The 24,707-nt window shown below is 42.5% G+C and overlaps 3 protein-coding genes across 6 annotated transcripts; 1 reads left to right on the plus strand and 2 right to left on the minus strand.

Moving 5' to 3' along the window:
* Window positions 1-4,809: 4,809 nt before the first annotated feature.
* Window positions 4,810-9,733, minus strand: slx1b (SLX1 homolog B, structure-specific endonuclease subunit). Its single transcript, XM_076087232.1, has 5 exons — window positions 9,321-9,733; window positions 9,174-9,225; window positions 7,571-7,894; window positions 5,236-5,451; window positions 4,810-5,105 (listed from the first exon to the last, which is right to left on the minus strand). The coding sequence occupies exons 1-5, from the start codon at window positions 9,491-9,493 to the stop codon at window positions 5,076-5,078; spliced, it is 795 nt and encodes a 264-aa protein (XP_075943347.1). The 5' UTR covers window positions 9,494-9,733; the 3' UTR covers window positions 4,810-5,075.
* Window positions 9,734-10,044: 311 nt separating this feature from the next.
* On the plus strand, window positions 10,045-12,459 carry LOC142945938 (bolA-like protein 2). Of its 4 annotated transcripts, none has more exons than XM_076086874.1 (4): window positions 10,045-10,136; window positions 10,337-10,401; window positions 10,892-10,989; window positions 12,196-12,459. In XM_076086874.1, the coding sequence occupies exons 2-4, from the start codon at window positions 10,339-10,341 to the stop codon at window positions 12,293-12,295; spliced, it is 261 nt and encodes an 86-aa protein (XP_075942989.1). In that variant the 5' UTR covers window positions 10,045-10,136; window positions 10,337-10,338; the 3' UTR covers window positions 12,296-12,459. The 4 variants fall into 4 exon arrangements, with proteins under 4 accessions (XP_075942989.1, XP_075942990.1, XP_075942992.1 ...); XM_076086875.1 differs by having other exon boundaries at window positions 10,053-10,136; window positions 10,334-10,401; XM_076086877.1 differs by lacking the exon at window positions 10,045-10,136 and adding an exon at window positions 10,179-10,233.
* Window positions 12,460-17,609: 5,150 nt separating this feature from the next.
* LOC142946127 (transforming protein p54/c-ets-1-like) lies at window positions 17,610-24,698 on the minus strand. The gene is made up of 9 exons (XM_076087234.1): window positions 24,557-24,698; window positions 23,433-23,488; window positions 21,434-21,553; window positions 21,116-21,319; window positions 20,735-20,797; window positions 20,420-20,608; window positions 19,401-19,625; window positions 19,194-19,312; window positions 17,610-17,999 (listed from the first exon to the last, which is right to left on the minus strand). The coding sequence occupies exons 2-9, from the start codon at window positions 23,449-23,451 to the stop codon at window positions 17,787-17,789; spliced, it is 1,152 nt and encodes a 383-aa protein (XP_075943349.1). The 5' UTR covers window positions 23,452-23,488; window positions 24,557-24,698; the 3' UTR covers window positions 17,610-17,786.
* Between the last annotated feature and the right edge of the window lie 9 nt (window positions 24,699-24,707).

Genomic DNA, 24,707 nt, shown 5'->3' on the forward strand with positions numbered 1-24,707 from the left:
CAGGTGGAATGGAGACTGTAGAGTGGGGGCTGTCTCTTCGGAAGCTCTGGTGGTGCAGAGTCCCCAAAAGATTCCCCCAGCTTCATAAAGACGGATGCCGGGGGGGGCGTTTCTGGTGTCATTCGGGTTGGAACGAATGTAGGAGAGGTACGCGGGGGAAGATCAGCGACCAAGTATCTTGAGGATGAGGTCGGGAATTCCTTGACATGAAGCGGTGGAGGCGACGCTGATGCGAAATGAATGGCCCGAGTAAACTCGGGGGGGCGGGGGGTATTACGGATTGGGCTAAGATATGGCGAAAGTGGTGGTGACCGCGTGACCCCTTTGCGAACAGGGGATCTTGTGGTGAAGTTTGGGTGGCTGAACTTGAGCTTAAGTAGTCGCGGATGGGTTCGTATAGACTTGGGTATGAGTCTAGTCGGAAAAGGTAGATGGGCTGAGGTGGACTGTATTGGTTGGTCTTGCGGCATTTGAGGTGATAGACAACTGTGTCGGGAGGATGGATGGGATGTCGGATGCGGTGACGTTTCGCAACGGATGGTGGTTGGAGTTCGAGGCGGCGAACTCAGAGCAGTGAAGGAAGCCAAAGAAAGCCGGCAAGAACGTGGACTTTAATACTTTGTCCATGAAGGGAGACAGATAGCCTGAGCGGAGTGTATGGATGCCGCGGGTGAGGAGGTCCGAAGTGAGGGGCAGGCATAGGAGTGAGAGGTGTGCCGTGGGAATATTAATATATATATACATACATATATATTAATTAGTTGCTGCAAATGATTTGCCATTGTTGAGCGTGCAATATAGTGGCTGGCTAAGTAATTAAATACTCTTCCGTGCCAGTGGGTGGCAGTAGGTAGTGTAATAATGACCTTGGTAATTTAAGACAGTAGAATTAAGTGATGCGCGGGAGAGGTTGCGGTGAGGAGACGTTTGTCAAGATCCGGCAGAGTGCTTCGGATAAGCAATTGGAATTTTCGGGCTGCTCTTGGACGGACGCATGCCACAGTAATACGTATCCTTCCAAAGGAAACCGAAAAGATACCGGTAGTCGGGTTCGGTGGTAAGGACTTTGAAGGCGCTGGTAATGTCTGCCTTAGGCAACCGGCTTCTTGGCCTGTGAGGCGGATGGAGGACGTAGCGTGATCGATTCTTATGTACTTCATGGAGTAGTCCAGGCTGGGAATTTGGTGGAGCCTGGTGACGTCTGAGCAGGTGGGGAGTCTGAGAAATTTAAGTTTAAAAGCATTCCTAGTATGTTTAGAAGCACACCTAGTAGTGGATAGTATGTGTCACAGTGTGTTTACGTGTAGAAGTTTAAACCAAGGAGTGTGGTCATTGAATGTATTGAGTGTCTGTGAGAGGGGGGTTTCCAGGTCATGACCATATAAGGTGGTTAGCGAGGTATGTGCCAAGAGCGGGGTATGGACGAAAGCTCGCTGCAAGGAGGGGTGTCTGACCAGAAGAACAGGTCATAAGCCAAGGAGGAGCTTATCGGATTTCAGCCAATCACTGAGCTGATCGATGGGGAAGAATGTGAAACATGAGACTTTTCCTGACTTTTCCTTGAGACGATAGGACTGTGGATGTCCGGACATCTTCAGACTCTCTGCGGGCCATCGGCCAGACACACCAGACTGCCGGGTGGCCCTGATTGGGTCTCTGTTTCATGAAACATTAGATTATTAATAGTGTGATTCGGTTTGTAACTGTTTTTGCGTTTGTTGGATAATAAATCCATTTTATTTTAACTTGAACCAGCTGTTTTGGCCTTGCTTTGCTAACGGACAAAGAAGAGCAAAGGGGGGGGGGGGGGGGGCTTCTTTTCCCTTGTGAGCTGCGGCCTTCCTTAGTTTGAGAAGCTTTGGACCCTAACAGGAGTGGCTGTTTGAGTGCAGCTTGATTAGCAATTCCCTGGAGATGTGGGGATTGCGTGTGGATGGATCGATAATTGAGCGAGGTTTATGTAGTTACTGGTGAGAATCTGTTGCTTGAGCGTGTGGCACGGGGGATGATCGAGCGGATGCGACTGCTGTGGCTAAAGTGAAACTGGTAGTGGGGGAAAATAAGTCGTAAGGACGCCGGAACTATCTGCTGGCGGAGCTGTGGAAGTGAGGAGGAGCATTTAAAGTGGGATGGGCAAGGCTAGTGGGGGTAGGGGTGGAGGAAGAGAGGGGGTACAGCATAAGCAGGAAGAAACAACTGTTGCGTCTCTGGGCAAGATACCCAACCCCGAGCTGCTCCCGTAGCTGTGCCATTTACCTACCTGTTCCCTGTTCTTGGAGCAGTCTATGCAGCTCAGGTAGCCGATAGAGGTGAGAGGAGTTAGCCTAAATTGGCCGAGGTGGGTGGGGCATGAAAGGTAGAAGTAAGGGGAAAGGAAAGGATGCTAGGATGGAGAGATGCATGTGCCTGGGTTAATAGTGAAGTTTGGGGAAAAACATTGCAGGGTGAGATGTCTCTAGCACGGAGGGAGCTTGAAGGTGGTATATGACCTGGCCCTCTGGAGGGACTGATATCGATGGCTGGGCTTCTTCGGCCGTGTGATGAGTCGTGACGTCAGGATCTCCGGTGGTCGGGAGAGCGGCGTGGGGATGTAGGGTAATGGATGAAGGGATTAGGGTCGTGGGGTGAAAGGATGAGGGGATTAGGGTCGTTGGGTCGGGGGATGGGATGCCGAAATCGGGATCTCCTCCCGGGCTGTTGGAAGGCGGGGGCGGACGACTTCGGAGTTGACGGAGAATGGATATCGAGAGCTGCGGGGAACGTGGATGGCTAAACGCTGGTCATACGGAAGGGTTGAGAAAGATCCTTTGAGCAAGGTAAGCGGTTTTAAGATTTTGCTCGTCTGTCATACGTCGTGTTGAAGCTGAGTTTGTGTTGAAGCTGGGTCAGATAGCTTTTTAAATAGTTTTTACAAAACACACTTACAAATACAATAATATATACATGACATATTATACTACATACATATCAATGAGCGAACAATATTAAAGTAATCAGAAATAAATGATTAAATAAACTCCCATCCATCTATAAAGCAAGAAATCTCTAGCTGCGTTCCAGATCGCATACTTAGTCTTTTTACTTGTCGTACATACTGCAGCTGCCCTTACTGCTCTGCTTCACACTTGGTGGCTGTAACGGAGGGCTTATTTTGAATTTGGTACAATTTGGAATCGCTCAATATTAATAAAAACAAGCAATGGAACACGGCTCTGTGCAGCAGCCGGGGCGGAGCTTCAGGGCTCTGTGGAATCGCGCATGTCGTCCACAGCGGGCAGACAGCAGCTGATGGATCCCAGTGGACTTTGGCTGCTGGATGCCGGATAACTTACAACCAAACCTTTCTTTACTTCCCTGGATTAAACGAGCACGAGCCGACAACCTACACAGGAACAGCGACAGTCTGTCATTTGTTCATCTTTTGCCAACTTTAGAATAACCTAGTCTATTACATAAATAACGTTGCCGCCGGTGAAATAACTCCGTTCAAATCTGTACTTAAAGTGAAGAGTAAAAGAGAGGCATTACCAGCACAATGTACTTACATTTACTTAACGTCTAACGTCTTAACAGATATTATTATAAATTCTGCATATTTTGTAGGAAATTCTGAATCTGCAACATAACCAGTAACATTTCTCTGTCAGGAATATGTAGTACTACAATGTTTACTCTGAAGTAGAAGTACACAGTTAGTAGAATGCAACTATGTTGCATATTTGTAAGTGCTTTGTGAGCTTTATGAGTTGCCTCCCTTGCAGCTAAAGTCTGGTGAAATAATATGATGATTATATTCTGAAGAAAACAGAGGGAGTACATTGAGAGGCCTCTCACAACAGACACATTTACACTAACTAAATATCGAACCACATCGCTCAACAACAGTTGCTTAAATGACCTCTACACAGATGCTATAGTTAACCTTCCTCAGACTCATTCAACATGAGATACATCTTTGTTCCTAAGGTCATGTAGAAATGGAAACCAGATACTTTGAACCATTTTTGGTTTGTCTTTGAGTGTGTATTTAAATCTGTTCTCTGTGTTTAATAGTCGCCTCCAGATAGATGCCAAGAACAAAACAAAACCAAAAAAAAAGGTTCCACAGCTATTTAGATAGATAGAATCTCCTACATCACTGGTCCAACTGTATTCCCAAAATGTCCTAATTCTTGGACATTTCCATGTACATTGGGACAATGTTTCTTAGTTGTCCCTTCACCTATTTTATAGGGCCTTTTACTGCCATCTTTAAGGTGTACTATTTCTTAGTACGCACCAATTATTGCGATACCTCCCTCCCAGCCCTACTCTCAATTAAATATATAGTTTAAGATTCATCTTTGATTTTTTGCTTTGTTTAAAAATATAAATATAAAAAAGCAGTAACAGTATTTACCAAATTCCCAAAAGCTGTTTTATTGTACTTTCTTCTTGTCTGACCAATAGTCAAAATATACAAAATATATAACAAATTTCCCTTTGTAACCAGCTTGTTTGCTGTTTTTACCTGAAAACCTAAATTCGGTGTTGTTCAAGACTTTATAAAGCAGGAAAAAGCAAACAGTAATACCATTAAATATGGATGGATGGATGATGGAGTTAAATGTGTGTAATCCTGTAACTCAAGACAATAAGCCGACAAGAACAACACCAGGACCCTGAACCTGGAACAGCTGACTAGAATGCAGCCTTCGTTAGTCCCACCTGAGCTCTTCCTCCCTACAACATGTGTTTATTAGAATTATATATCTGTGTATTCATCTATTACCACTGTATAAATGACAGAAAATGATTCTTGATGCACTCTATAGAACAACATCGCTTTATTTGTAACACACATTACAAGTGCTTTCCCCACAAACATGAAATATTTTAAACATACATGATACTTTGTGAACAGAATGATACAAATGGAAGAGATATGTTGGACCTGTGCACATGTCTGCTGGACAGCTTTTATGAAGTCACTGTACATTCCTGCTCCACCGGCACATCCATTACACATGATCTACATAATGCTCTAGGACACTGCAGGTCATTCAACCAGGAAATAAAAGGTTTGCAGGCTCCACTCATGTCTGCAGCTCATCTGCCCAGTGGCTCTGTGGGAGATCAGAGGACCAATTAGTGAAGCAGAAACTACATTCACTGGTAATACTTATATCTAGCTAGGTAGAGCCACATTCAAAAATCCAATATATTAAACAGACATATGTGTATATCGTCTACAACCTGAGACGCAGACGGTGTGATCTCCTCCAGGTCTCCGAAGCAGCAGTGTTTGTGGCGGATGAGACTCCCCCACAGCACAGAGTGACAACAGGCCGGACATTCGCCCTCCACTGGCAGGAGGTGGGACGGCTCCCACTTCAGGAAATGTTTCGCGAGGCAGATCACATGACCGCTCATTCCACAGGACGGGTGGAAACAGCTCAGCTTTTCTGACACCTGCGGAAAAGAAGAGATGTAAAAAGAAGTAATTCACTATTCACACATGCTGCCTGAAACTAACGGATTGTATTGAAATGAAGGTTACACAGTGGTGGGCCGTGAGGGCCTTCAAGGCCTTCTCTGCTGGCCTAAACACAATCACAAAGTTATAGCTATTTTATAATTTAATATTTTTTCTTAAATACACTACATGTATTATAATTTATAAAAATATTGTTCCCATTATCTTATCTTCTCATTGCACAGCTCCTGTCTTCCTCAGTTGCTCTGCTTCCAGTGCAGCTTGTTTTAAGTAGAGCTTTTATCCAATCAGATCTCACCTCTGTGTCTCTAGGTAAGAACAGAGGCAGAGGCCTGCAGACTCACAAGTGCATCCATGTGCAGTTTAAGTGAATGGGGACGATATTGTTGATTGTCATAGTGTTCAAAGAATACGCCCAACATGTCAAACTAAAGATCTGATTGGTTGAAGTGTCAGAGCCTGCTAGCTGGTCTACAAGTACGTGATTGGTCAGTGGGCTAGCGTGACATGTTGGGTGGTGACAATCCCAAAATCTGCTGCCTCTGCCGAGCAGACATTTTCAGCCTCAAACGCATTAAAACGTATTCAAGAAATACAACTGGGGAGGCTCGACTGTCTTCACTGGCGTCCATGAATGGAGAAGGACTTCTTACTGGAACTAAAACACACGGATGTACTGAACAACCGTGAGATTAAACTCTTTGTTAACAAAGAAAGGAGGATGGACTTTGTCTTTAAATAGTGAACAGCAGCTCTGGTAAGTGAACTGCTTTTGTTTTTACATCTGCAGTAGCTTTATATGCTTGTTTATATATTATTATTTGTACAACTTGTTTCTATGAAGATGGATTTTTGTTTGGTTTAATATGTGATAGGAACCATTGTTACGTCCAATGTTGCTCTGGGGACACATTTAGTCTGTGCACAGCAACAAGAAGACACATGAAGTGGCAGAAGTCTATATACTCCGCGCAATGTGTTAAAGTTAAAGTGTTTAAGTTAAAGTTTTTAAGTTTAAGTGTTTAAGTGATCATCTTTGAAGATTCATGGGTTTTCAAGTGGACTCATTTTCCCTCTCGGTGTTGACAGACGAATAAATCCGTCACTAACAAGAACTACGGTTTCATGTATTTCCTGGAGGGAGTGATCGTAGCGTTACTACTGTGTTCATGTGTCTATGGTGTATATTGTTCCCTCTGATGTGAATAATATTTGAATGGCCCGTGCTCTTCAGTGTGCGATGGAATGCGTGTTTTAGCTCCGCAGTTTTTTTAATGCATTGTCCGTTAATGACGCAGCATCCCGTGCGCGTATTCATGTAACGTTATCTGCACTCTGCAGTTAGTGTATTTATAGGTGTTGGCTTCATTTTTACACGAAACAAATAATAACCGTTAGGTGGTTCAACTGCAGGACAGCAGTGAAGGCCCAGGTATAAAATGCACGGCCCGCCACTGAGGTTATTACATTTTGAAATTCCAGACTACAGAACATAACATAACTCTGACATTACTCTACCTCCTATCAGAAAGGCTGTCTGGCAGTGGTTGGTCCAGGTGAGAGATATAAGGAATAGTTTTCATCTGAGCCAAAGGTAAATGCGTAATTAAGTTGTAAGTAAGCGTTGATGTTGTATTTTGTGCTATTCTTTTTACAGTTTGGTCTGTAATGTTAGCATATTAGCACACTAACAAGCTAACATGCTAACTGTTAGCCTAAGCAAACATTAGCATGCTAACATGCAAGTATTGGCAGTTAGCATGCTAACCATTTTGCAACTATTTAATATTGTTAAATTGCTCTACATGATGGTAAAAAATGCTTATTTGTTTTCTTTCTAGGTGTGAGATATTCAGATGGAGATCATAATTAATCCTATGTATGTGTGCAGAGTACAAAGCTGGAGTCACGACGTGGTTAGCCTAGCTTAGCATAACGACTGGAAGCAGGGGGAAACAGCTAGACTGACGGACTGTAATTTTACATTACACTCTGTTATGTACATGTCAGGTTGAAGATATTTCACAAAATATTGTTGAACTCAAATAAAAAAAGCAGAGTATCTTTAAATTTTCAATAATCAGAAGACTCTACCTTGACCAGCTCTTTGCAGAGAAAACACTTGGCTGTCTCCTCCTCCTCCTCCTCCTCCTCTCCTGCAGATTGCAGCTTCTTCTTGGCTCTCACACTCCCAAAAGCGATGGGGATGTGCAGCGGAGGCTGCAGGCCGGGCTCAAAGTCCATCCTGTACTCCTGTTTGAGCCAGCGTGCCGTCAGCGGCAGTCTGCTCCAAGGCGCCGCCCGCAGCATGTTGGAGACGACGCGCCAGTGGAACTGCAGACTCGACTCTTTCCTGGAGCGCAGGGAGACGTGGGAGAGACGCCTGGAGGAGTGAGGGTGCTGCCACGCCCACTCAAACTGACAAATGTAATGATGATAGCTTGAATTAGGCATAGAATAAAGCAGGTTTTTCTAATCAAATCAAATATCAAAATAATGGATTCAGTTGTTTTTCTTCAAACAAATGAATATGATATGTAAATGAGCAGAGTGAGAAAAAGGACACCAGGAATTTAAGGTTCAAGGGGCATAGTTTGCACTAATAAATAGATAGATGGATGTATTTAACATGTGTCAGTACTTTTTATGTTTTAAGAGAGCATATCTAAGGGACCACAGACACTCTTCATTTAGCAGCATAAGATTTCCGGGTGAGTTGAAGTCTGGAAAGCAACAAGAAACCCTGTGGAGTCACTGACCTAATGTCTGTAATGTAGAATATAATGTAAGAATTATGTGGAATAACCAAATAAAACCTTGTCTCTAGATTGTTACATTCCAGAAAGCTATTGAAACTGAAATGATGAATGTTGTTTCATCAGTATCTGCAGAATGGGAGTGAGAAGATGCTTTCATTGAGGTGATCTGGTCTTACTATTTCGTGTAGAAGCTGAATCTGGAGAGTACAATCACAATCACAGTATGTACTACTATGCAATCCAAAAGATGAATGGATTGTCTTTCTATTAGAAATCGTTACTGTACAAATGTATTCTTGTGTGTGTGTGTAACTGGATATGAAGGTTTAGAGCAGCAAGTGTGAGAGGGCAGAGATGAACTCCTTTTTGACCAAATGTTCCCAACAACCATTGATCCAGGACTAAACTCAAGATCCAGCCTTGGCACAAAGGTCCCTTAGTCCATTCCTGACTGTTTCTGAAGAACAAAAAAAATGACAGCGTTCGAGGAAAGTAATTTTCCATTAAAAGAAAACAGCAACACACAGTCGATTGTGTTGTTCTTTGTAATTTACTGTGAAGGGACGAATGTAGTGTTTGTTGGTTATGTATTTCTGCCTTAGATCATAATGAAGCAATCAGCTCATAAAGTTTGTTTCTCATTTACTTCGTTCTCACGACAACCAATGACTCTCACTGTTTATCACACTCTTCTAAACTAGTTGGGAAACAGTTTTGTTTTTACTGTAAATACACATTACAATAACTGTCCATGTCTTCATATTGATTCTGTAAGCACCTAAAGTATAAGCGCTGTTTGCTTTCACACCCTGACGAGAAGACCAGACATTTCAGGTGAATACTGTTGACGCTGCACGTTTTGAATGGAATATAGTCAGATTTAATGTTATTAACTTTGGTACAAAATATTGTCCAGTCTCGTCAAAAAACAAACTTACACGAAGGGCAGCAATATCGGAGGGAAAGCCATGTATTATGAGGACCATCTCCCTGAAAAGACAAGGAAGATGAGCAGAATGTAACGAATGATGTGATGACACATTGCTCATCATGTAACATACATGTACAGTAACATTAGGTCATACCATGGTCCTCTTCCACTGGTCCTCTTAGCTCCCCCTCTGTGCCGCCCGGCGTTGTGCTGTCCGATCCTGCGCTCAGGGTTCACCGTGAAGCCGATGTAAATACGGCCTTTGAATTTAACATTAGTGCAGTACAACATGTACACACCAAAGAAGTGTTCTACCTCCACAACCATTGCGGAAGGAAATAAGCGGGGTATTATTCTGCAGCTTCTGCTTTAACGTTAGAACATCCATGGAATTAGCTAAGTAACGTTAGCATAACGTTGGCTGATTTATGTACATCTTAGTAAAAGCATGAACAAAAACAATAAATAGAAATTAAGATTAATAGATTAAGTTAATACTGACAGTTTTAAGACAACATTAATTGTACCATTGCCCGAATGCATACGCATAGTTACGCATAACTGACTTTCAACAAATGAAATGAGAGTTAGCGTGTAAACAGTGTACGTCTTAGTAGCCTTTGACGTTGCCTGATAAAATATGTTTGAAAAGAAATCAGTGTGTCACACTGTGAGGCAAATAAAACGCTCACATCATGTATAACAACTAATTAATAGTGCTACATTTCAAACTGCGTCAGTTTGAAATATGTATTTTCGTTTATATGAATCACTATTAACATTTAGTTCGTCTTTCTGCAAGGACTCCTAATATTGTGATTCGCTACTTCTCAAATGTGTCCCGCCCATAACGCGTACATACAGCAGCTGATTGGTCATAGATACACACAATCTTCGGTCACTTATGATGTCCACCCCTCTCGCACGGTGACTGAAATGAGCGAGAACACCGTCTAATACACAACCTTTGGTAATGATGAACTTCTAAATTAGAACTACACTGTGAATATGTGAACTGTGATGTAGACATTTTAAACTCGAGCATCGCTATACTACTTCCGGTGTCAGTATGTCTACAACAGTCTATGTGTCTCTGACTAGACATCTATACACATGTAGCCCCATTGCTAGTGATCTACTAATTTTGACCGAATATGTTTTGTTCAGCAGAGATGGCTATTACAGCGGATCACATCCGGGATAGACTTACTAAGGAGCTTGCGGCTGTACACGTGGTAGGTTTCTGTGTATTATTTGTATTAACTTACATGTTCTCCTAGCTCAACGTCAGTGTGTGTGTGTGTAATATTATGGCCAACAAGTAAAGCGCCACTAAATTCAATGTTTTTTGAGTTGAGTTCGGTTAAGCTGTCGATGTGGTGCTAAGCAGCCCCTCAGCTAATAAAACAAGGCAGAACATTAGCTTTTAACAAGCAAATGAAAAATCATGTAAACACAAACACTGCTCCACCTTTTTGTTTCTGAATGATGCCACCCTGGATGTTGATTACAAAAAAAACCAAAGTGACTCACTCTGACTAGAAATAGTGCAGTAAAATATATGACCAGTAGTTCTCTTGAATGCTGATGTTGAATACACTTATTGTAAGTCGCTTTGGATAAAAGCTAACCCTAATGTAATGTATAAAAGCTATAGTATAAAAAATGAGCCAGGTAGCAAGATGGAGCTCATCATCACACGTAGGTTGATCTTGTCTACTGCAGGATGTGGAGGATACGTCACCCAACAGATGTGCTGCCAGCTACAAAGTCCTGGTGGTGTCGTCCCAGTTTGAGGGCAAGCTGCTGTTACAGAGACACAGGTAGCACACTGTAGTAACTAGCACGTAATGCATGTTTGCTATCAGAAAGACATTACAAGCAGTGACGGTCGTCATACCTATAGGTCATCTCATACCAGCTAACTTATTTAGCTATTGGAATAACTGAAACTGATGATGGAAAGAAGTTAAGTTAAGTGTATCAAGGCCGCCATGCTGTGCTTTCTGTAAACGTTAAGGCCTCTGTTGCTAGAATGCTTTATAAATAGGAATGTCACAATACCAGACATTTAGTAGTCAATACCAATACCTGTGACATTCCACCATTCTCAATACCCAATTCAATACCATAGTACAAAACACTAAGTCCCATGTACTTCAACATACACTTACCATTTGTTTAATGTATTATTAATCCATGATGAGCCGCCTCAAGTTTCTTGTCAAAAACTAAAATGTACAACCGAGAACTTCACCATTAAATCAACTTGATAAAAGAAAATATCTGTGTAAGGGTTCCTCCTCCTTCTGTTGCTAAATGACAAGTTAGAGTGTTTAAGTTACACAAACAAATATACCAGAGTATTACCACAGTAGATCTCACACATAGTATCTGAAGGTATAGTTGTTGTAAGGTATACTGTATGGAGAGATGTGCTGTTTGAAGTTCAAATCAAAAACTATAATAACATAACATGTAGTTTTAACATTTCATCATTTTGTCAAGATATATTTTTCCAATTTATTAATCAAATCTAATTTTAACTTATGTTTGAAAAATAATCAAACCTATCATACAAACCTCTCAGCTCTCTATCAGCCACCGACAGACTTAAGGGACAGTTCACCCCTAAGTTAAATATATATATATATATATATATATATATATATATATATATATATATATATATCCTCTTACCTTTAGTGCTGTTTCATGCAGGATCTCTGTTAGAAAGAAAATAGTTCCTGCATAAAACTGCTCACAACAAAGTGTGTGGATCATCTTGAGTAACCGGGTCATGATTTCTGGAAAGAGACGTTGCTGTTGAGTTTGTTTTACGCTCTGAGCACCACAAGCCCGGTGGCATGGTCCCATTATATTGGAGAGAAGGAGACACTCTCCAACTCCTGTTAAAACATCTAGATTGATTGAATGAGCCAAAGTAAAGGTGTGTGATGAATGCACAGGCGCTCCTGTGACTACTGGACATGTAGCGCACACTCCTAACATGTGTTGTGTTTGAACAGGATGGTGAATACGTGCCTAGCGGAGGAGCTGAAAGAGATCCACGCTTTTGAACAGAAGACCCTCACACCAGAACAGTGGGACAAACAGAAATCACAGTGACACACACACATGTTGCATCACACTCACATCACTTTAGAACTTCTTCTATGAAACAGGCCTCGTACTTCTGATACGTAGAAAGAACACGCGTGCTCTCTGTAAGTCAGCAGTACTGATGTGAATGCAATGAAATGTTCTGGTGGCAATAAAACTCTTGGATGCTGTGTTTTGTCTTTGTTGGTTGTTTCCTGTCAGTCGTCTCATTTTCAGATCTCAAAGTCTGTAGTTATTGGTTACATGTTTTATCTTTGCCACTCAACATGCATGCTGACAAATTCATATTTCAGAAAGAGTAAAAGCAGGATAAGATTTAGCAAATCAGAGTGTCTCCTCTGCTCTACAGACTATTGTGATGCAGAGGGCTGCAGGGATGACTTACAGGACGTTAGCATCACACTGTTCCCTGCACAAAGCTTTTGGATTATTGCAGGAAATTATTTCTGTGGCAAACAAACATTTATGATACTTACAAATTTAGTTCGGCAAGATAATCTGCACAAATGGACATCACTTAGTGGTTTCTGAAGCGTAAATGCAAAGGACAGACGAGGAAAGCTAACGGGCTGTAAAGACAACGAGGCTGTGAAGGCGGACAAGTCGACGTGATGACATTTCATATTCTCATTTGGTTACTTGTTAGCAACCGTCTTTTATTAAGACACATAAAAGCTTCCAAATCCACCAGAGGCATATCTACTGACGCACTTTGTGATGTAGAACCAGACGTTCAAATCTCTTAAGCTTGTGTTAACTGCAGCCCTTATTTCATCTTACACATTCAAATAACACTTTGACTTCCACAAGTGCAAAAATACTGACTCATGTCCTGGTTTTGGGACTCATTCCTGCAGCACTCTATCGGGCTAAGATATAAAGATATACAACTGACTTCACTGCACCATGAACCACGAGGTGGACTTGTTTTTCATTCATATTTTTACAGCTTAAATGATAAACGTAACTGCAGCCTCTAGATTTCACTAGCACCTCAGCTTTGTGATGGTGCATTTTCCAGCTGATCCAAGAGGTATGTTAATTAGTCTATTTAGCTTAAGAAGCGAGAGAATTGTGTCAACACATAAAGGAACACTTCATCCTTCAGTTTATCTCAACATCAACACATCTGGAGATACGTTTCACTGGACAGGAAGCGGAGGAAAAACTCACCTGGCAAGAAACTACAGCTGAGGACTAAAGAAGTAAAAGTACAAGATTTAACTCAAACTAAAATGGATGTAGTCAAGTAAAGTACAAGTACCTTATATTTATGTATTTGAGTAAATGTACTTAGTTACATACCAGCATTGCCTGTATTAGTCCATGCACATCGTATATTTTATTTAACCAAAGTATATTAATATGCGATTCCTCCAATGAGCCTCACTACTACAACAGCATAATACAATTCCTGAAATTCAGTTATAGGGCTGCACAATTAATTGAATATTAACTGTCAACACAATTTTTCTCCTCACTGTCAAATGAACATGATGGAACACTGATGTTTAAAATGTGTGCGCCGCTCATAGGAAGCTCTGCTGCGTATCAAATCGAGCCATTCCTCAACTAACACATCGGCTGGCAAGTTTCTGCTTGACTTTTGGGGCAGCTGCCATGCTGCTGTGTGTGTGTGTGTGTGTGTGTGTGTGTGTGTGTGTGTGTGTGTGTGTGTGTGTGTGTGTGTGTGTGTGTGCACCCTGCAGCAGCAGCAGCTTGTGAGAAACTGAATCTGAATGTTACGGTCCAGAGTAGAGTCATTTACTTTAAATGACTCATGAAAATGTGCTGAATTCAGGGGAAGAAGAACCTTATTTGAAGTCTTATTTTGGTCATAATCATAAAATCATGGATGGTTTTTCAGTGGCCCCATCTGGCCACCCCTTTGAAACATTTGTGGGAGCGCCACTGATCATTAGTGGGGCTTCAGTCCAACATCAGGTCCATGTGTGTATAGCTTTATACGTGAGCTACAGGTCTGTAGCTCACGTAGCTCACTGTAGCATGTAAAGAGTGGGCTTTGAATATAAATGAGATGAATACAGCTACAATACAAATCATCGTAGTAGAACACAAAGCGTTCATTCACTAGTGCGCGTGTACGTATATGATGTGTATGTGTGTTTGAGTCCAGTGAAGCCCACACAAAGCACAGAGGTCTCCATGAGGTGTTATTAAGAGCAGGCGGACCCCCACGTGGCTGTGAGGGTTTCAGGGTCAGACATCACAGCTGTGTGCTTTGATCAGTCAATCTGTGGCTTTTCCTTTTTGGGCGAACACACATTTGTGGTTGTGAACATGTTTTTCTCTCCTCTGGGGATCAATAACATGAACTGCACAGAAGTGGAATCTTTCATATCATTATTTAGTGGAGGTATATCTTCTGTATTATTAGCTCTAAACAGTCCACAGTTTCCTCCCCGTGGTAACTGGTGATGGGTAGCTACTCTTTTGACAAGAAACGTGGACTTCAAGGATGTCGTTGGATGTCAACGGCCTCTCTGATCTGGAGTCAGTGATGAAACGGGGGGGATGATGTTTTACATGTAGGACAAAACATGTTTTACACTTGTTTTACCTTCGAGGGAGTCACGTCCACAAAGAAATACCTTGTCGTGTGCGACACGTTCAGGTGTCAACATATTATTTGCATCCACACATTTATAGCGTGGCCGAATGCTGATTCAGCTGAATGCTGATTGGATTTCGTCGCTCAGTGAACAGGAGACAGAAACGGAGCGAGAGCATCGAGTGTGTGAAGATTACTTCCACCACTTTCCCTCCCAGGGCCCGCTAATGGAAGAGCCGACATGGGGGAGAGTGAGTTTACTCGCTGGCTGACGGGTCGTCTCTCTCCAGGGTTGGAGAATATGACATTAACCTTGTAATTTATACCACAGCAGTTTCCCCCTGAGAGCTGTGAGTAACACAAGTAGCAAACAGAGAAACAAAATAGAATCATGGAAAGTCATTTTATTCCAGGCACTTTATTCTGTTTTGTAAACGCATCTCTTTCTCTCTGTTTCAGCACCTGCTGATCCAAGATGGCCTCAAAGATGAATGAATCTTAAGGGCTTGGTGTTTGGGTGTGTACGACGAAACAGAGCTTTGGCAAAATGATGAGGATTATTAAATAAGGATTGTATGACTGCTGGTTATGCAGCAGGTGCCACCCCGTGCCATCCCTTTACACACAGCCCTGCACAGCTGTTGTCATTATTAACGATGATGTCATGAGACGGCATCATGACATCATGATTGGGTCAGCTAGGTGGTCCGTCCCTCTCAAGATATAAAGATGAAACTTTCCTCGTGCTCAGCATTGAGCTCATGAGCCAGAGAATACTGTTTCTCTACTATTCTTAAACTGGGATTATTAGCCTATTATATTCAATTCATTATATTTAATAGATTGAATAGGTCCAGTGGAGTTCATTTCATCCTTTCATAAAGCCCAATGTCCAGTGCCACTGCAAATAGCAGTATAAATAGCAAGCGTTATTTATATAATAAGAGTAATTTCTCTAGAGCATTATTGTTCAGCAAAATCATGTCTGTTGTCCAACTGACAGCAATCAATCAAATGCTGTGACAAAGAAAAAGAGGAAAAGAATTGTGGTATCTGAGATAATAAACCCACCCAAGTGGGTTCAAAGTGATATTCCATCCAATAGTATCGGGTTAAACACTATTAAACTCTCTTGCTGACATTGTTTCGACTGAACAGAGTTATGTCAGCAGGCCTCATGTGGTTCTAGTCCTAAATCCTCCTGAGCACCACAGAGCTGACTCAGTGCATCATGGGATACATGTGGCTTAAAATGTATTTAATCAACAGAAAACCTGCTATCATATGATGTTAGGTTTTCTAGACTCATTGATAAGTGGCTGACATTGGACCCGATGCTCTTTATTCAGACTTTCTTTCCACTATACTCAGACTGTTTTACTTTAAAAAGCGTTCTGTTTTCCGTCACACTAAATGACCTCAATAGACACATTTCTTCAGGACTTGTGTGTTCTATTTACATGAGTCTACATCATAAACCTGCTTTACGGGCTCGACTGAAAGGAGTCACTCTTAAATCCTCAGGAGCAGAAATGGATCCCCTGCTATTAGGAATTAAGAGGGCAATAAATCAATAAACAAGCCTTGTGAGGCCGGAGATGTTAGATTTGGCCGCTTGATTTCTCTGCAGGAGCCGACTATTGCAGTCACCCACACACAGCCTGCTTCACATCTGTGGTGAAGTGAAAGGCCGAAGGAGTTGGCTGAGCGAGTCTGAATACATCAGTTAGGTTCCATTAGTCCAGCCACCAGCTGATCTCTGTTAAAAACACCTCTTGGATTCTTTGTTCAACACCGCAGTCTAGTAGACAGATGTCTGTCCTGTCTGCTTAGTTTCTGACTGTAAATAACAACAACAGTAGCTTACATCCATCCATCCATCCATTTTCCACCGCTTATCCGGGGTTGGGTCGCGGTGGCAGCAGGCCAAGCAGGCTGACCCAGACTTCCCTCTCACCGGCAACATGTTCCAGCTCATTCTGGGGGATCCCGAGGCGTTCCCAGGCCAGCTGGGAGATGTAATCCCTCACGCGTGTTCTGGGTCTTCCCCGGGGTCTCTTCCCAGTTGGACGTGCCTGGAAAACCTCCAGTGGGAGGCGTCCAGGAGGCATCCTAATTAGATGCCCGAACCACCTCAGCTGACTCCTTTCGACGCGAAGGAGTAGCGGCTCGACTCCAAGCTCCCTCCTGATGACCGAGCTCCTTAACCTATCTCTAAGGCTGAGCCCGGCCACCCTACGGAGGAAGCTCATTTCGGCCGCTTGTAGCCGCGACCTTGTCCTTTCGGTCACGACCCAGAGTTCGTGACCATAGGTGAGGGTAGGAACGTAGACCGAGTGGTAAATTGAGAGCTTTGCCTTCCGGCTCAGCTCCCTCTTCACCAAGACGGCCTGCTTTACTGCTGCAGCCGCACCGATCCGTCTGTCGATCTCCCGCTCCATCTTACCCTCACTCGTGAACAAGACCCCGAGATACTTGAACTCCTTCGCTTGAGGTAGGCACTCTGTCCCCACCTGGAGGGAGCAATCCACCGGTTTCCGGCAGAGAACCATGGCCTCAGATTTGGAGGTGCTAACTCTCATCCCCGCCGCTTCACACTCGGCTGCAAACCGCCCCAGTGAGTGCTTACAGTGTATTGATAAACCAAACCCACCAGTCTCATGTCAATCATGTGGATTTATTTGCTTTGTTTTATTGTTTGACAGTGATAACAATCAAAATAAAGTACTACATTTCATCCATTAAGGCTCAAAACTTACATTCGGAGAAAACTGCAACATCCCCCCCCCCCCACACACAATTTGTGTATCACTTTCTGAGCCTCTGATGGTCCGTTCTCATGAACAAGGAAAGTGATAAGAAAGTTATGAACTGAAGGATCCCATATAAAAAGTGTCTCTTTGCTGCCAGTGTTTGTTGAGGTCTCTAGCGATTCTTGTTACCGATGTCCAACATGGCGTGCAGCTCCCCGGCCTCGTATCCCAGCAGGCCTTGCAGGTTGCAGACAAAGCGGTAGACGTAGCGTTTGCCGGCCGTCTTGCGGATGATGTTCTTGTCGTAGTAGTATCGCAGACCGCGACTCAGCTTCTCGTAGTTCATCTTGGGTTTGTTCTTCCTCTGACCCCACAGCAGGGCCACCTGGAGACAGAGCTACATCTCAACCACACCACTCATTACAGCTATATAATGATGATAAACTATATAAACAGATTTCTATGTTTGAGCATTGTTAAATGATAACAGCAGTCGCTGGAGTCACATAGAATTGGACTGATTTATTGATTTTAAACAAATTGCATACACAAATGTGAAGAGCTAGACCAATAAAAGAGCCATGATTGAACTCGATTTGATCGTGACCCGTCCTGTCATGTATCACCACCTCGAGAGGCAATAGGGAATCTCCGTAGCGTCCAGTCTTCCTGCGGTCCAACATGAAAGGCCCCGAAGGTACAGGATCTGTGTACATTTTGATAGATTGTTTATTGGATTCAATCCAAAGTGTCAGAAATGAGACGTTTTGTCTTGGGAGACGGACCTTCAGTTAGCAGTTTATAATTAGCATTTTGCTTGAATTCAGCCAGTTAAAACCTCAGCAATGGGGGTCTGATCCTGAGGGACTGCCTTGAATTATCTGGTGACTGTATATAATGATTGTATGGACCCAGTAGTAGAGGTGAAATACCGCCCCCTATTTGTTGGGAGTATGTGGCCAGAACTTGCACATTGCACCTTTAAAGAAACATGCCAAAGGGTATGTTTAGCCTAGCCTAGCTTAGCACAAAAGCTGAAAGCAGAGAAGATGAAAACCACATCTGTCAACAACTCCAGAACTGTTATACGTTCTCCAGAGACTTCTCCATAGCTGCCCCCTCCCTCTGGAACTCTCTCCCCAAACACATCGGAGACTGCACCGACCTCTCCATGTTCAACTCACAACCCACCTGTTCACAACTGCTTTTAATGTGTGTTTTATGTTTTTAGTGTATAGCTTTTTGATATGAGGATTTTAATGTAAAGAGTCTTGTCTGAAAAGCGCTCTATAAATAAAATGTATTGTTATTATTATTACTTCCAAGTGTTTCTTGTCAAACGTTACAGCCTCTACACAAGGTTTTGCGATGCAGTACTTGAAAAGTAGCTACTGCAACCCAAACCAGCAGCTAACATCTCCATGTGTTATAATAAACTAGATACAGTATAAAGTGAGAAAATACCTTTTAGAGTTGTTGAAAACATTTGACGGAGATGGGCTAGCTTCTAGTCTCATTGTTAAGCAAGGCCGATGCTGTTTTACATCCCGTATTGCTCAAATCTTTAGGTGTTAAGTACCTCATCGGGGTCCGTCAGCTTGAACTCCCACCCATCTCCTGTCCAGCTGATACACGACTGACAGCTGCGGTCTGTGAGAAGTTCCAGCAGAAACTGCCACAACTGAATGGGACCACTTCCTATTGAAACATAGTGCGCAGAATAGATTGAAGACCTGCTGCATAGATTTACAACTGATATAAGTCCTTACGAGATATATAAACGTACCAGTGTACCCTGCAAGGATAGCTGCTGGTATCACGGCTCTGCCCAGATCTGTTTTGTTGCCAACATATTCTCTGAAGCTCTTGTGTGGCAGTGGTAAGGTGAAGACATCCCCAGACATGGTGTCCTCCGTCACTGGCTCTAGATCCTGGAGCGGAGTGGTCCACGATAAAGAGCCCACAATGTCCGAGTCGTCACTGTGAGCTATGTCCACTTCTGAGTCTGTCTCTGTCAGTACACAACAGTAGAAACACAGGAAAGAGCAGGTTAATGAGGATGGAGGGCTCTCAGGTGATGATGCCACACAGCCTCTGGCGGCCATATTGGATTACAACCGCTGTGGTTTACAGTCTTCTGGATCTATTTTTAAAGAAAATCAAAAATCATAAATCATAAAATAATGAGCTAAAAAAATCGAGTCTAAATGATTTTTTTGTGGCTTAATGTACGTCTGGTCCAGTGGATATTGTCATCCTCACAACACATCTGAATAGTGAAAACAAATTCAGCTAATTCCAATTGTTTCATTTTGGCAACAGAGATACTCTGCAACATACTAAAAATGGAACAACTGACATAAAATTCACCTTACAAAGCTGTTAGCGAACGTGTTAGCAAACAATTGCTCATTTACACATCCAGCTGACTGTTTGGAGTCATGTTCTTTCTAATATTCAGTTTTCTCTCCTGAAACTCCTGAAAAATGGTTTAAGTGCTAAATGTTGCAATTTCTTCACCAGTTAGTTGCTTTTTATGTACAGAATGTTGCATATTTACAGAATCAGAAGATACAGACACTATCATTCAGAGTTGTGTATCTGTCATGAATGTATGAGTCCAATATTCACTCTGTTTTGCTCTGCTTTGTTAGGACGGCGTTACCAGAAGTAACCATATGAGCGCAGTGCCGAGCAGCGGCTCTTAGCTAGCTAGTGGGGCACGAGCAGCCGGTGGGGCACGATGCTCTGATTCATTTAATCTGCACCATATGGAACGTTGTAATGTATAAAGTGTGTTTTCACCTCCGTTCCCTCCTGTTTCATGCACCAGAGCAGCAGCCATGTTGGGATCTTGTGCTTTGATCAGATAGTAGTCCTGATGCTCCACCGTCACAGGGTGCAGAGTGAGCAGGTCCGTCCTCTCACTGGGATGGTACTGAACATGGTAACTGTGTTTGTCTGAATGCTCCTCAACATAGTCTGAGCAGCGTTCTGAGGGAACATAGATCATCCATAATAATATCACAACAAATAACAATGTAGCAATTACATGTAATTATAGTGGTGGATATTAATCACAACAGCCAGAGGGTAAAGAAGACATTATTACATTATTACCTTTGTTGATTAGAAGCTGGCAGTAAGATGGTACTGTGCAGTCATATTCATTCTCAAAAGAATCTGATTCAAACAGAAGATATGTTGTGTTATTACTCCATGATCACTGACAAGGACTAAGATAGAGAAACTACTTTATATATATATATATATTACATATATCCATCTGAGGACATTGTTTAAATGCACACAGTCAACTCTTTTGACTAAAACTGAATTTGAATATGGTTATTTTATACAGTCTATATTTTCAAGAAAACTATGAATAAAGTACTTTTTCAAAGTGGGGTTATAGCTCAAGGAGCAAAGCAATCGCAAGGCACATTTCAAGGAAGATGTGAGCTTGGAAGAATAAGTCTGTTGTTTGAAAGATGTCTTCACCTCTCCTCATGGTCTCCAGATGCTCCCACAGGATCTCTCCTGCAGTGCAGTCGGACATGAGGCCCAGGAAGGCATCTCTCTCCAGGCCACACAGCTCACTGCCCTGCAGGCCTCTCAGGTCTGAACCCAGGCAGTGGAGACCAAACTCAGCCTGGCACCAGTCCAGCCAGTAGTTCACCTCCCACTCAGACCACAAGGTAGGATCTGGACATAGGCAAATATATGAATAACTCTACAGCTCCGAATGTACCATACACAGCTCTATAACCTCCCATAATGGAAGCTGTGCTGATGGATGAAATGTGGCTCAGGCTGTACCCTGTGGGAAGTGATGGTTGATTCTCTCCTGGGCAAATCCAGCAAAACTGGCCTTCACCGCCTGGCTGAGGACCTCCTTACTGGTCGGGGTGAGAGGAGGGACCTCCAGGGTATCCAGCTCTGGGACACCGACATAATATAAGGACCCTCATTTCATTTTCACACCACAAACTTATTAGACATGCAGAAATAAATGATATTATTTAGAATTTGTCAACAACTATAACTCCTTTCCTCATCAATAAATGTTATTATTTTGGGGTGTTAAAGTTGAACAACTATCCGATAGATATACATTGTCTTTATATGGCAGCTACTGCATATAGTACAAACCCAAAATACTCAGTCTACCTCACTGATCAACACAGGCTCATAATGATGACATCAACACTTTGTCTTATTATTTGTTATATAAAGCTTAACAAACTATATAGGCCTATTCCCATCCATTGTAATTCAGTATCTTAATAATGCAGTAAACCTGCATTCAAGTGTACACTGATCTACAGCACAACTACGGGAGCAATTTTGTGGTTAAGTGTCTTGCTCAAGGACACATCGACATGCGACTAGCAGAGCCGGGGATTGAACCGCCGACACTCTGATTGAAAGACGGCCCTGCTATCCACTTAGCCACAGTCGCCCACAGCGTATCTGTTTTTAGAAACAGACAAGAGTAACAGCAGCAACAAAAACATGTTAGACACCTAAAATAATCAATATATTTTAAAGTTTACACTATATTTAGAATATTATCGCTGTGCAGTAAGACAGCCTTTTCTGAATTGGGAAACTGAAGTCATTATATCCATCTATGCTCTCTTCACCACGGGGGGCTCTGCTCTACCGCTGCCTCGTCTGCTTTCTTTGTGTTAACGTGTGACTTTGGCGTTTTAACGTTCAAGTTCAAATTCACCAAAGTCACACAATAACACAAACTACCAATCAACCTACCAGCAACGTGTGGGGACATAGAGGAAGTGGCACAGAGGCTGGGATACACGCAGACTAAAGACACTGGGGAGGGGATCAGGCACAAGTGAATCCAATCAGGGCAAGGGCAGACAACCACATAGGCGGGAAAACCCCACAAGGGCAGGAAGTGAAGGAGAGGTTAGTAACACAAAATAAAACAGGAAATAATGAATGTTAAATACAAGTAAACATTAGGAAGGAGCAGGACGGGACACGACACTGACTGTTTCTGTCAAAGGAGTCGCCTGGCTTTAAAGAGAGCACAGATAACGGCTTCAGCCCCCCGTCAGCGACGGCTGTCTGACAGCAAGGTAGCCTACATTTAGTATGATATTGTTTTTAGGCGTCAACAATACGTCCAACTATCCCTTTAAGCTCAAAAGGAGTTTTGAAGTCATCTATAAATTCTGCCAAGCAACATCAAAGTGCACATTCTCTTTAAGAGATGCTGCTCTAGTTTATTGTATTTATTAGTTCAAGTATTTATTTATTTAGAAATACTTCTTCACTCTCCAGGGCAAGTGCCCCAATTGCATCCGACGATGAAGCCCATGAGATGCGTCTGAAAGCTCTCAAGAAATCGAGCAAGTTGACATTGGGTTCAATATTTCTGTCAGAGAGAGTTTTAAACTGCCGGTGGATGACTTGTACATGCGTATAAACAGGTATTAAAAGATTAACAACACAGTGGAAGGATTTGGACATCATCATAAAATATGATTCGAGCCAAGTATGAATCATTTATTATCTGTTTACACACCAGATGCTTCATAGGAGAAGCTATTGTTAAATAATCCAATAATTAACAATAAAATATACAGCTGCTCACAACCACATTATAGTGTATCCTGAACCATCCATGTACTGCTTATCAAAACACTTAGTAGGGTGGTTTAAGTATATGTTGCCATAGCGTCTAATAAGTTCAATATTTACCAGAGAATGAGCAGATTGGAACGAACAAGAAATGCATCAGAACCAATGTGAAGTTGACTGAAGATTGAGATGAAAATAATTGTCTTACCATAAGCACTGCAGTCCATCCCAGAGGGTGAGGAGTTGGGGATCAGGTGGAGGAAACTGAGACCACAAAGGGGGGAATGGGGCTTTAATATGATGGATGGGAGGGGAGGAGGGGACCGCTTGTGATGGACAACTGTCAATCATGTGGGTGTGGGAGGGGCAGGAGGAACAGGTCTGAGGCCAAAGGGTGGAATCACATAATCCATGATGTCACACACACAGTGGGTACATGAGCAGAAGAACATGATAGGACGCTTGTTATTAAAGAAACCTTTCTTAACTCAAGGTCCACAAACTACTTCATCACATCTGGTGGAGTTCATCAGCTGTCACTGAACCATTTCCATGACAACCGAGCAAACCACATCTACCGATACAGCCACCAGATGTTAAAGCTCTTGAAGAAATGTAGTAAGTGGCCCTTGAGTTAAGATGCGTTTCTGTCAAAGCTGTAAAATAGGTTCAGGGACATTAACTTCATTTACTAACTTCCTGAGGACTTTGTTTGGTTTACATAAGCCCACATAGTGTAAGGCCACGTACATGTTCTTCCATCACGTACATGTTCTTCCATGTTCTTCTCATGGATGTTCCACTGTGTGAGTCTCTGGAGCATTCTACCAACACATTCACTGATGTGATGTTCTGATGGTGGCGACTGTCTAAAGTCTCCCGTCGGTGTTTATGTGACATCTTAAGATACGATTCACATCATTTTTGATCAGACCGTTCAGTCATCCCTGTTTCTCTATATGTCTTTGACCTCCTTTCCAACGACAAATGAACAAAATATAAAAAAACAAAAAGAGCAAAAATAGACAGTTACCAAAAGTCATTTGCCAAGTAATTAGCAATTGTCTTTACTTTGATTTATCAGCTTCCTTAATTCATTGCATTTCTGCAGAATAATAAAATATACAATATGCCTCTAAATATTGATTGCAGTGATTACAAAATGAACCGTATATTTAAATGATTAAAAAGCATACAGGACCTACATCAGCCTCTGCTGGTGGCCAGTAGAAAGTGTATCACTACCTTTAACTGTGCCATTTATTTATGCTTGTTCACAGCTCTCAGGCGTGTTGTCCTGGACTTCATCTTTCAGCCAACGGTGACATTTACCTCAACGTGCTTCATGTGACAGAAGGCTGCCATCAGTCAGAGCGTGAAGAAGCTTTGAAACATCGAGAGTTGACGTCCCACGAAAGCGGTTGCAGAACAATCAGGTCCACTAACATCTAAAAGCACAGCGCAGGCCTTATGGTGCAGGCAC

The sequence above is a fragment of the Anarhichas minor genome, unplaced genomic scaffold (assembly GCF_050575085.1).
Source record: "Anarhichas minor isolate MPS153535 unplaced genomic scaffold, ASM5057508v1 ptg000009l, whole genome shotgun sequence".
Taxonomy (NCBI): domain Eukaryota; kingdom Metazoa; phylum Chordata; class Actinopteri; order Perciformes; family Anarhichadidae; genus Anarhichas; species Anarhichas minor.